The sequence below is a fragment of the Silurus aristotelis genome (assembly GCF_946808225.1).
Source record: "Silurus aristotelis genome assembly, chromosome: 7".
NCBI classification, from domain to species: Eukaryota; Metazoa; Chordata; class Actinopteri; order Siluriformes; family Siluridae; genus Silurus; species Silurus aristotelis.
The window spans coordinates 1,063,635-1,076,134 of NC_139580.1; the positions used below are offsets into that span (position 1 = coordinate 1,063,635).

At 43.3% G+C, this 12,500-nt stretch overlaps 2 protein-coding genes across 9 annotated transcripts in view; one reads left to right on the forward strand and one right to left on the reverse strand.

Annotated features, from left to right (window-relative positions):
- Positions 1-12,500, reverse strand: part of LOC310728883 (immunoglobulin kappa light chain-like) — a 134,681-nt gene that overhangs the window by 51,084 nt on the left and 71,097 nt on the right. Inside the window, exons 3-4 of one of the 3 annotated variants that reach the window (XM_083546747.1) lie at positions 8,711-8,745; positions 7,446-7,921 (exon numbers count right to left, since the gene is read on the reverse strand). The exons of the other annotated variants lie outside the window; for them this stretch is intronic. Coding sequence (XP_083402873.1) covers positions 7,608-7,921; positions 8,711-8,745 — 349 coding nt within the window. The 3' untranslated portion in view covers positions 7,446-7,607. Of the gene's footprint in view, positions 1-7,445; positions 7,922-8,710; positions 8,746-12,500 lie in introns of those variants that run through there. 3 annotated transcript variants of the gene reach the window in all.
- Positions 1-12,500, forward strand: part of LOC310728877 (cathepsin K-like) — a 62,023-nt gene that overhangs the window by 37,861 nt on the left and 11,662 nt on the right. The window contains exons 2-4 of one of the 6 annotated variants that reach the window (XM_083546734.1): positions 830-943; positions 4,525-4,647; positions 4,759-4,920. In XM_083546734.1, the coding sequence (XP_083402860.1) occupies positions 830-943; positions 4,525-4,647; positions 4,759-4,920 (399 nt within the window). Of the gene's footprint in view, positions 1-827; positions 944-4,524; positions 4,648-4,758; positions 4,921-10,929; positions 11,211-12,500 lie in introns of those variants that run through there. The other 5 variants (XM_083546737.1, XM_083546736.1, XM_083546735.1 and 2 more) reach the window with 5 other exon arrangements.

Consider the following 12,500-nt stretch of genomic DNA (forward strand, 5'->3'; position numbering starts at 1 on the left):
TGATACATTTCATAAATGTTATTCCTCAGTATCTCATCTCACTCATCATCTCACATCTTCTCCCGCTTATCCGGGGCCGGGTCGCGGGGGCAGCAGTCTAAGCAGAGATGCCCAGACTTCCCTCTCCCTAGACACTTCTTCCAGCTCTTCTGGGGGGACACCGAGGCGTTCCCAGGCCAGCCGGGAGACATAGTCTCTCCAGCGTGTCCAAGGTCTTCCCCGGGGTCTCCTCCCAGTGGGACACGCCTGGAACACCTTCCCGGGAATGCGTCCAGGAGGCATCCGGAACAGATGCCTGAGCCACCTCAGCTGACCCCTCTCGATGTGGAGGAGCAGCGGCTCTACTCTGAGCTCCTCCCGAGTGACCGAGCTTCTCACCCTATCTCTAAGGGATCGCCCAGCCACCCTGCGGAGAAAGCTCATTTCGGCCGCCTGTATCCGGAATCTTGACCTTTCGGTCATGACCCAGAGCTCATGACCATAGGTGAGAGTAGGAACGTAGATTGACCGGTAAATCGAGAGTTACGCCTTGCGGCTCAGCTCTTTCTTCACCACGACAGACTGGTACATCGACCGCATTACTGCAGAAGCTGCACCGATCCGTCTGTCAAACTCCCGTTCCATCCTTCCCTCACTCGTGATCAAAACCCCAAGATACTTAAACTCCTCCACTTGAGGCAGGAACTCTCCATTAACCTGAAGTGGGCAAGCCACCCTTTTCCGACTGAGGACCATGGCGTCGGATTTGGAGGTGCTGATTCTCATCCCAGCCGCTTCAGCCGATTATTCCTCAGTATTTTTTTGTTAATTTCTATTTGTGTTTACAGTGTTAATGATGCGTGTGCTTCTGGCTCTGCTGCTGTCTGGGGTTTGCTGTGATGTGAAACTGGACGACTCTTGGTGGTCCTGGAAATCGGAATTCAGTAAAAACTACAAGGATGTGGTGAGAACACAAATGATATATTAATTCCATGTCATGAGCAAACTAATGTAAAAAAAAAAAAAATCTTAAATTAAAAGCTATAAAAGGATATGATAATAATAAATAAAATCTTCTTCTTCTTCTTCTTTCGGCTGCTCCCATTAGGGGTCGCCACAGCGGATCATCCGTCTCCATACCACCCTGTCCTCTACATCTGCCTCTTTTACACCAACTACCTGCATGTCTTCCCTCACCACATCCATGAACCTCCTCCTTGGCCTTCCTCTTTTCCTCCTACCTGGTGGCTCCATCTTCAGCATTTTTCTACCAATATAATTCATGTCCCTTCTCTGCACATGTCCAAACCATCTCAATCTCGCCTCCCTCACCTTGTCACCACAACATCCTACATGTGCTGTCCCTCTAATAAACTCATTTCTAATCTTGTCCATCCTCGTCACTCCCAACGAAAACCTCAACATCTTCAGCTCTGCTACCTCCAGCTCCACCTCCTGTCTTTTACTCAATGCCACTGTCTCTAATCCATACAACATCGCAGGTCTCACCACAGTCCTATAAACTTTCCCTTTCATTCTTGCAGATACTCTTCTATCACAAATCACTCCTGTCACTCTTCTCCACCCACTCCACCCTGCCTGCACTCTTTTCTTTACTTCCCTAACACACTCTCCATTACTTTGCACTGTTGACCCCAGGTACCTGAACTCCTCCACCTTCTTCACCTCTTCACCCTGCAACCGCATCACTCCACTGCCCTCCCTCTCATTCACACACATGTACTCTGTCTTACTCCTACTGACTTTCATTCCCCTTCTCTCCAGCGCATATCTCCACCTCTCCAGGCTCTTCTCAACCTGCTCTCTACTCTCACCACAAATCACAATATCATCTGCAAACATCATAGTCCAGGGAGACTCCTGTCTGACCTCGTCCGTCAACCTGTCCATCACCACTGCAAACAGGAAAGGGCTCAGGGCCGATCCTTGATGTAGTCCAACCTTCACCCCGAACCAGTCTGTCGTACCTCCTGCACACTTTACTGCCGTCACACTGTCCTCATACATGTCCTGCACCACCCTCAAATACTTCTCTGACACACCTGACTTCCTCATACAATACCACAACTCCTCTCTCGGCACCCTGTCGTACGCTTTCTCTAAATCCACAAATACACAATGCAGCTCCTTCTGTCCTTCTCTATACTTCTCCATCAACATCCTCAAAGCAAATAAGGCATCTGTGGTGCTCTTCCTCGGCATGAAACCATACTGTTGCTCACAGATGGTCACCTCTTCTCTCAGCCTGGCTTCCACTACTCTTTCCCATAACTTCATGGTGTGACTGATCAACTTAATTCCCCTGTAGTTACTGCAGGTTTGCACATCTCCCTTATGCTTAAAGATCGGTACCAGCACACTCCTTCTCCATTCCTCAGGCATCCTCTCCCCTTCCAGAATCCTGTTAAACAATCTGGTTAAAAACTCCACTGCCATCTCTCCTAAACATCTCCATGCTTCTACCGGTATGTCATCTGGTCCAACCGACTTTCCATTCTTCATCCTCTTAATCGCTGCTCTCACTTCCTCCTTACTAATCCTATCTACATCCTGCTTCACCAACTCCACATCCTCCAACCTTCTCTCTCTCTGATTTTCCTCATTCATCAGCTGCTCAAAATACTCCCTCCATCTTCTCAACACACTCTCCTCACTAGTCAACACATTTCCCTCTCCATCCTTTATTGCTCTAACTTGCAGTACATCCTTCCCAGCTCGGTCCCTCTGCTTGGCCAATCGGTATAAATCCTTTTCTCCTTCCTTAGTGTCCAACCTCTTATACAGTTCCTCATATGCCTTTTCCTTGGCTTTCGCCACATCCCTTTTAACCTGCTGCCGCATCTCCTTGTACTCCTGCCTACTTTTCTCATCACTCTGTCGATCCCACTTCTGTTTTGCCAATCTCTTTCCCCTAATGCTCTCCTGCACTTCCTCATTCCACCACCACGTCTCCTTGTCTTGCTTTCTATTTCCAGATGTCACACCAAGTACTTTTCTAGCTGCCTCCCTCATCACTCCTGCAGTAGTTGCCCAATCATCCGGCACCTCTTCACCACCACCAAGCCCCTGTCTGACCTCTTCCCTGAACCTCACACTACACTCTTCCTCCTTCAGTTTCCACCATCTTATTCTTCTTTCAAACCTTACTTTCCTCCTCTTCTTCTTCGCCTCCAAAACCATCCTACAGACCACCATTCGATGCTGTCTAGCTACACTGTCCCCCGCCAACACCTTACAGTCTCCAATCTCCTTCAGGTTGCATCTCCTACACAGAAGATAATCCACCTGTGTGCACCTTCCTCCACTCTTATACGTCACCCTATGATCCTCCTTCTTCTTAAAATACGTGTTCACCACTGCCATTTCCATCCTTTTAGCAAAATCTACCACCATCTGCCCTTCCACATTCCTCTCCTTAAAACCATACCTACCCATCACCTCCTCATCACCTCTGTTCCCTTCACCTACATGCCCATTAAAGTCTGCCCCAATCACCAATCGTTCTTTCCTAGGTACACCATCTACCACTTCATCTAATTCACTCCAGAATCTTTCCTTCTCCTCCATCTCACAGCCAACTTGTGGAGCATAGGCACTGATGACATTTATCATCATCCCTTCAACTTCCACCTTCACGATCATCACCCTATCAGAAACTCTCTTCACCTCCACTACACTCTTACTGTACTCTTCCTTCAGAATCACCCCTACACCATTTCTCTTCCCATCCACACCATGATAAAACAGTTTAAACCCACCTCCAATGTTCCTGGCCTTACTCCCTTTCCACTTGGTCTCCTGAACACACAACACATCTACCTTTCTCCTCTCCATCATATCAGCTATCTCTCTCCCTTTACCCGTCATAGTACCAACATTTAAAGTACCAACCCGAACCTCTACTCTCCTACACTGCTCCTTTTTCTGCCGTCTCTGTAGACGCCTTCCTCCTCTCCTTCTCCTCCTTCGGCCAACAGTAGCCCAATTTCCACCGGTACCCTGTCGGCTAACGATACCTGTGGCGGTCGTTGTTAACCCGGGCCTCGACCGATCCGGTATGAAATTCTCATTTGTGATCCGCATATTTGATTTGGCACATGTTTTACGCTGGATGCCCTTTCTAACGCAACCCTCCCCATTTACCCGGGCTTGGGACCGGCACTAAGAGTACACTGGCTTGTGCCCCCCTAATGGCTGGGTTATGATAATAATAAATAAAATAATACATTTGCATAAGCTTTTAATGTCCTTATGTATTAATTTGCCAGAAACTTTTAGCAACAGGAAATGTTAACTCCAGAATATGAGTTCCTAACTTGATTAAATAAACGTAGTTTTCCCTTTGATTCACATTCAAATCATGTGGTTTAACAGTCCAACCTTGGGGCTGCATCATCAGCTAGTTTGCCTTTGGCCACCAGGGGGGCGACACAGGATCACATGTATCCCACATGTGTATCGAAGTAACTAATTAGAATAGTTTTCTATGTTCAATGGTTTTCTGGGTTTGTTTTTGTGTGTCAGCATGAGGAAGCATACAGAAGATCAGTTTGGGAGCTGAATGATTTAACCGTGATGAAGCACAATAAAGAAGCTGATGCAGGACTTCACACCTTTACCACTGGCCTCAATCACCTTTCAGACATGGTATGATCCAGTGTGATTCAGGGTTTCTGTATGATGTTCATGGTGCTACTGTACATGTTTGAGGAAAATATTCTCTCTTTATATTTCATCGTTGTCTGTGTGTTTATGTAGACAGCAGAAGAGTCCAATGCTAGGCTGAATGGTCTGAGGATGGGGGATTTTTCTCCTCAGGATGATAATCATGATGACAATTTAATCTTTCGGAGTTATTTCCCTCTTCCTCCCAGTGTGAACTGGACTGAGGATGTATTTGTCACTCCTGTTCAGAACCAGGTATCATCTTCAACAATCACGCTAACAAATACATGTGCTCTTCTGTTTTGTGAAGGAACATTTGTGTGTGTGTGTGTGTGTGTGTGTGTGTGTGTGTGTGTGTGTGTATGTGTGTATGTGTGTGTGTGTTTGGTGTGTGTATATGAGAGACCTGTTTTTGACCAGCCAGTATTGAAGCCCTTCTTCTTATCCATATTTCTCTATTTCTCTCCCTCTCTATTTCTCTATTTCTCTCCCTCTCTATTTCTCTCTCTCTATTTCTCTCTCTCTTTCTTTCTCTCTCTCTCTCTCTCTCTCTCTCTCTCTCTCTCTCTCTCTCTCTCTCTCTCTCCTAGTTGGAGTGATAAATGGGGAGAAGGAGGATATATGCGAATCCTGCGAAACAAGAATCAGTGTGGAATTGGCATCTATAGTGTCGTCCCCATCATCTGAACTCATTCATCACAAATCACTTTTATTTTCATTTTAACTTTAATACTAACTCATATTTTTTGTAATTTTTTTTAGTTTATGCTGGTTTGTAGATTAGTATTTGGTGGTCATAATGAAAAAGCATCTCTGTTTTTGAATGAATTAAACCCACCATAGGTGATTATATTATTGTATCACATGTAACCCTTTTTTAAATATATATAATAAAAAAAATCTATTAAAATCATCTGGATTCTTATCATGTCTTAGGGTATATAAATACAATATATATATATATATATAAATACAACCTCAAATAAGCAACAAACCCTGATATATAACTTGAAGTAATGATGTTCTGTAGGACTTTATCAGTTGCCTTTCGGGAACTCGAGCAGCGTTGAAACGCTTTGGGAACGCCTCGCCTTTTTTCCCAACCTGCACACCGAGGTTCCCAGGCCCTGAGAGACCCCATATGTGTCCCGTACCTTTTCCCCGCACTCGCTATACACGAATATAGTTGGGTTTAAGGAGTACGGCTATGGAGAGAGGCCCAAGGTTGAAGAGCTACGTAGCCATATCCTGGGCCATTTAAATTGGAGAGCAGATGGAGGTGATGGAGCAGATATGGCAGAGATATTACAGAGCCCAGGTGGATCTGTTTGCGGATCAGGAGACTTTGCGCTGTCCCCTCTCTCTCTCTCTCTCTCTCTCTCTCTCTCTCTCTCTCTCTCTCTCACCCAGCCCCACTGGGGCTGGACGCCATGGAGCAGATGTGGCCAAGGCCACGTCTGTACGCCTGTCCCCCTATCGTGCTGCTCCCAGGAGTTCTGGAAAAAATCCGCCAGGAAGGAGCCCATCTCCACCTGCTGTCCCTTACTCGAGGGACCTCCTTGGGAAATTCCTCCCAGGAGGGATCTCCTCTCACAGGCAGGGGGACCATTCTCCATTCCAGAGCTCCCTCCACGAGGAGTTTGTATGCCGCTAGATGGCATCTGTTCACCACGTGGTGTCAGCACCACCAGTTGGACCCAGTCAACTGCCCTGTTGGTTCAGTTCTGGAGTTTTTGCAGAAACAGTTTGCCACAGGATTGGCTCTTTCAACCCTAAAGGTTTACATGTCCGCTATCACGGCTTATTGTACCCTGCCTGCATTTCCTACGCAACACCCAGAGGCTGAGGCCCGGGATACGACCCACAGTGCCTGTGTGGGACCTGGCCGGTTGTGATGGCGGCTCTTTTAGAGCCCCCTTCGAGCTCTTGGCCCCTCTGTACTTTTTCAGCCTTTCTGTTGTAGATTTGCTGATATGTTGATCAATGAGCTCATTGTCCTGTTCCATGACACTGTTTTGGCCTCACATATAACTTCATAATAATTTGGTAAACAGAGAAGTTCATGGCAGAATCATTGACATTATTATTATTATTATCTAAACATTTTTGGTCAAACAGTGTATATTATTTATTATGTAAAGAAATTTGTAATAATTAGAGCATTGTGTTTAGAGCGAGCTGTAAAATCATTAAGATGTATTTAATAATAATTAATCGAGGTCGACACAATCCCAGCTGCTCCAATTCGATCAGGTTTTTCACTGAAAAATAAGTGACAGTATCTGTCGTTTTACAGGCGATGGTAGAGGCAGTTAGTCATCAGAATACAGTGACCTCTAGTGGTAAAGAGTGGGATAGATTCAAGATGATCAGAATAATAAATCTGATTGTAATCTGTAGCTGATACACCTGCTGTTTATCCACGTTTAAAAATTGTGCATTAGACAAGATTATCATAAAATAGATGAGCTTTAAGAAAACGTTTGTTTCCGAAATTATTATATACTTGAACTTGCTCAGTTCTGACTTCAGTTTGAAATGGATGTAGGAGAGCAGAACTGAGCAGCAGTTAGTGGAGATCAGTGAACTGAGAGAGAGATTTCCATGGAGACGACTGAGTGATTCTGTTTCTCCCAGAATAGAGCAGAACTTTCACCAGATGTTCAACTTCCTTCAGCCAAACTCAGTAAAGCACAACACACAGCACTGAATCTCCAGCTAAACACACTCTCTCATCACACTGATAATGACTATTAACTCGAATAAAAGAACACACAATGTCCAAAATGAAGCTTTATTTCAGCAGAGCAAAACTACAGGAAGAGCAACAGGACAGTGAAGAGAGGAAAGACAGAAATGTCAGCATTGTGTAGAATTGAAACTCGATTGTAGATGGATGTGTGAGCAGCTCAGTGTTCAATTCTATCTTGGAGCTGTTGGTCTTAACACTGGCTCTTTCTGAACGTGAGCGGATGATGGACACCACCATGGGAGACGGTACAGACAAACTCCTCCCCCTTTTCCCAGAGTTCTTTGCTGAGGGTCAGGGTGCTGCTGCGTGTGTAACCGTCCTTCTTGTGTTCTTCTGGGCTGGTCAGAACCCCGTCCTTCACCTCTGAGCCGTCCACCGTCCAGCTCACCAGCGCCCCCTGTGGAGAGTAGGCAGACAGCAGGCAGAGCAGCGAGGCCGATCTGTCAGACGGCTGCAGAGAGGAGGGAGGGAGCAGAGACACGGAGGGCTTCACCGTGGGACCGGCTGGAGACCACAAACACACAAACACACAATAAACACACATTTACACACGCAGTTACACAACATTTACTCATTACTGCTTATTATTCACATTACTGCAGTTCAGTAGAACTTCTCAGCAGGAGAACATTTACTCATTACTGCTTATTCACATTAATGCAGTTCTACTGAACTACTCTGATTACATAAATGTTCTTTGTTTAACACAAACACAAAGCAGCATTTGTCTGCATTTCCCATAAGGCAGAAGTGGGAGCTCAGTGGTTAAGGCTCTTGGCCCTTTCAGAAAGGCCCTTCCCCCTCTGTGCTCCAGGGGTGCTGTATCATGGCTGGTCCCAGCTTCTGAACAAGTTGGGATATGTGAAGAAAACGAATTTCACTGTGCTGTAATGTCGATGTGACAAATAAAGTGAGTTTATAATCACAGAGACTTATTTAGGACTATTTAGGTGGCCTGCTTTTATTTATGCCTTTTGGCGGATGCAAATATCCAGAGCTACTTACATTTTATCTCATTCATACTGTACAACTGAACAGCTATGGGGTTAAGGGCCCAGCTCAGGGGCCCAGGAGTAGCAGATTGGTGTGGCTAGTGTGACTCACAACCTTCAAAGTCCAATGCCTTATCCACTAAGCTACCACCTCCACACTCAACAACACAATCACACTGGACATTTATTACATATTCAATAATATAATAACTACAAACATTATATTTCACTTTAATTATTTGTGTGATGTTAAAAAAAAAGTTAATTTTTACACTTATACTTATAAGTCAAATTAACTTACTGATGATCAGTTTGGTTCCTCCACCGAAAGTGAACCACAGTGATACATTCTAATGAAAACTTTGAACAAAAACCTCTGTTACACTACAGTGACCACACACACACACACACACACACACACACACACACACACAGAGAGACACACACACACACACTCACACACACACTCACACACACACTCACACACACACTCACACACACACACACACACACACACACACACACACACACACACACAGTTGTGGTATTTACATATGTGTGTGTGTGACTGCTGCACACACTTTAAGAGCTGTAGTGCTGATCAGAGTGTGTTCAGTCCTTTCAGAGCCACTGACACGCAGCACAATGATGATGGTACTGATTCTACTGCTGGGGACACTGGGACTCCTCGCTCACCGTGAGACTCTCTTTACTTTTATTATTCCTACAAATCATCACATCACTCTCACACTCATTACTACATTTGTTTCCATTATTCAACTCTGCATCCTTTTCTTTAGAGTCCTTTGGGGAAATCGTCCTGACTCAGTCTCCAGGATCTCAGACTGTTTCTCCAGGAGACTCTGTTACTCTCAGCTGTACAACCAGTCAGAGTGTTGGCAGTTACCTTCACTGGTACCTGCAGAAACCTGGAGAAGCTCCTAAACTCCTGATCTATTATGCAACTTCTCGTCAGTCTGGGATTCCAGATCGTTTCAGTGGCAGTGGATCTGGTACACAGTTTAGTCTAAAAATCTCTGGAGTTCAGGCTGAAGATGCAGGAGATTATTACTGTCAGCAGAGTAGCAGCGGGTACACACAGTGTTATAGCACCGTACAAAAACCTCCCTCAGATGTAGAGGAAGTGCTCTGAGTCAGAAACACACACTGATCTGAGAACAGCTGCAGAGCTGCTAAAGCTGCACTCCACTGAACATCATTTGATTACTCTCATATTTATAGGTAGATCTGTTTAGATGATATTATTTAACACTGAGTCCTGTAGGAAATAACAATTTCTGGAGTGCATGTTCTCCAGCTTTTGTCTCTAGTGCTCCTTGTATGAAGAGAACTATTTCTTATACAACCACAATTCCAAAGTATTTGGGTAAATAAACCTTTATTTAATTAACAATAAAACATAGAAAACATATCAAATGTTTACACTAAGAGAATGTACAATTTTAAGGAAAAAATAAGGTAATTAAAAAAAAAATCTGGAGAAATTGATGAAAAAAAACAGTTGGAGAAAGATTGAGTATGTAATGAGGTTGATTGACAGCAGGTCAGTGATGATTGGGGTATAAATAGTGTATGTTAGAGAAGCAGAGTCTCTCAGAGGTAAAGATGGGCAGAACTTCACCAATCTGTGAAAACGTGTGCATACAAACTTTGGAGAAATTCAGAATAATGTTCTTCCACATGAAATTGCAAAACAACTGAATATCATCATTTACAGAACATTATATCATCAAACGTTTCAAAGAATCTGGAGAAATTTCTGTGCACAAGGGACAAGAGTGAAAATCAATTTAGGCTGTGATCTTCTGGCCCTCAGGGGCCACTGCATTTAAACCAGTCATGATTCTGTAATGGAGAATCACTGCATGGGATCATGAACACCTCCAGAAACCATTGTCTGTGAACACAGTTTGCATGTCATCCACAAATGCAGCTTAAATTTCTTTCATGCAAAGAAGTAGTCATGCGTGAACATGATCGAGAAACACCACCATCCTCTCTGGGCCAAAGCTCATTTTAAATCTATTGATGCCTCCCTGGCCAAGACAACAATATTTTTTGTGTCCTTTTGCATTAAATACACAATTTCTTATTTTGATGTGTGGTGATGAGCTTGATAGAATTCTTGCACTTGCTGATTTAATCATCTAATGATTCATGATTATTTATTCATTGTATTCCTTTAAAAATATCAGATGGTCATATGTAATAGTCCCTCCAAACATGACCCAGACTGTGTGTCCTTCTTTTTAAATGTCCCTGTTACAGGGACAACATAATTCTCAGTATATTCTACATCCAGCTGTTTGTTAACTTAACGTAAGCAGACAGATGTTCCTGATTAAACTCAGACTCTTTCATTTGCATTTGAAGTCTGTTGCTGTAAGGTTTAAATAGAATGCACAGAATCAGAAAGTCAGCACAGCTATTTGGCACATTCACATGGATGAATGCACTGGTATCTGACCAGCAGGATGCATTTCTGCCATTTCAGAACTGGTTTAAGCCACTGACTCGCACATATTCAGAAAACTGCAACTTACGCTGACACCACTACTGTAGAGGAATACATGTACCTGCATGCTCCAACCAGAAGCCATGGATGACTGAAGAAGTACATGAGCTGCTGAGGACCTGAAACTCCACCTTACGTCAGGTGATAAGGTGGCCCTAAGAGAAACGATGTTTGAACTGGGCCATCAGAGAGGCAGTGTGTGCTCACGTCTATCAATTATAGGTGGTGTTCCTGAGCGTCCTGAGTAAAGAACAACATCGCCCAGGTAAGCTGCACAATTTGGTACATCTTCATGAAAAAAATTTATTAGCCATTAAAAAACTCTGTTAACATTAAGGATTCCGAAAGCTCCTAAGAGCGTACTCAAGTCTGGTGTGCTGAAAATAAGAGTGTGTAGAGGCATGAGAATCTTTTCTCTGAAAGTAATCCAACTATTATTTTTTTAATCTGACCAAAGGTAAGCACACAAGTAGTGAACACCAAAGTGTTGTGGTGGGTAAAGACATCACTAATTTATAACCCAATATAAATCTATAAAAACTAGCAATAGATACCAGCAACCGATGTGTTGTTAGTCTTTAAATGCAATGAAAACACACAACAGCTCACATCCAGCTTAATATCTTCAATCATGGCGTGTGTATAAGAAATCATTAAAGGTTTTCTATGTGACTGAGTGGTTTTAGTGTCATGCAGTGTTTTTATGAGGCTGTTTCATATGATCTACTGCTAATGACAAACAAACAAGGAAGCAGAAATGACTGGAACGCAGTCCTGACGATAGGTACTGAGAGAAACCTGTATAACATTCAGGGCATTATCCCGTTTTAACAATCTGTTGTCATGCTTCGAAACAGGAGAAGCACAAGGCATTTATGAGCCTAAAGAGAGTATTTGAGAGCCTTTGGAGTTTTATTTTTGTACACATAAAGAAACACAACATTTATATCCACAAACTGATACAAATCTGTCAACCAGTAGAACCTGATCCTGCAAAGAGATGTTTCAACACCTGTATTCTAGCTAAAAGAATGTTATTATCTTTGGTATCAAAAGCTGCACTGAGATTGTCCCACAAAAGCAATGAGACAGAAGCCTGATCAGTCAGACATGTATTACTTTAACCAGGACTGTGCCTGTGCCATGATGAGAACTAAAGCTGATTAGAAAAGTAGAAAATCAGTCAAATCCATGCTCTGATTTTTCTCTTGGTTTGATGGAAATCTATAAGGAAGCAGTTTCTAACCCATAGCTTATGGTATAACTATTCATCAAACTCTAGATTGAAATCAGAAACCTTGTTATTGAAGTATTGCAATGAAACATCACATTTCTGTTTATCGCCGTTAAGTAGCTGAGCTTCTGAGAAATACAGCTCTGAAAATCAACTTGATTTATAAAGTCCATGGCAGATTAATATTGTAGACTAAAATCTAAATCTACACAAGAAAGTGTTTTCAACGTGGCCCATTAGAACAAAATGCAATGATGATAATGAAGAAAAATCTGTAGAGTAGAAATGATTTCTTAGAAAAACAACTGCTGTAACTTCAAA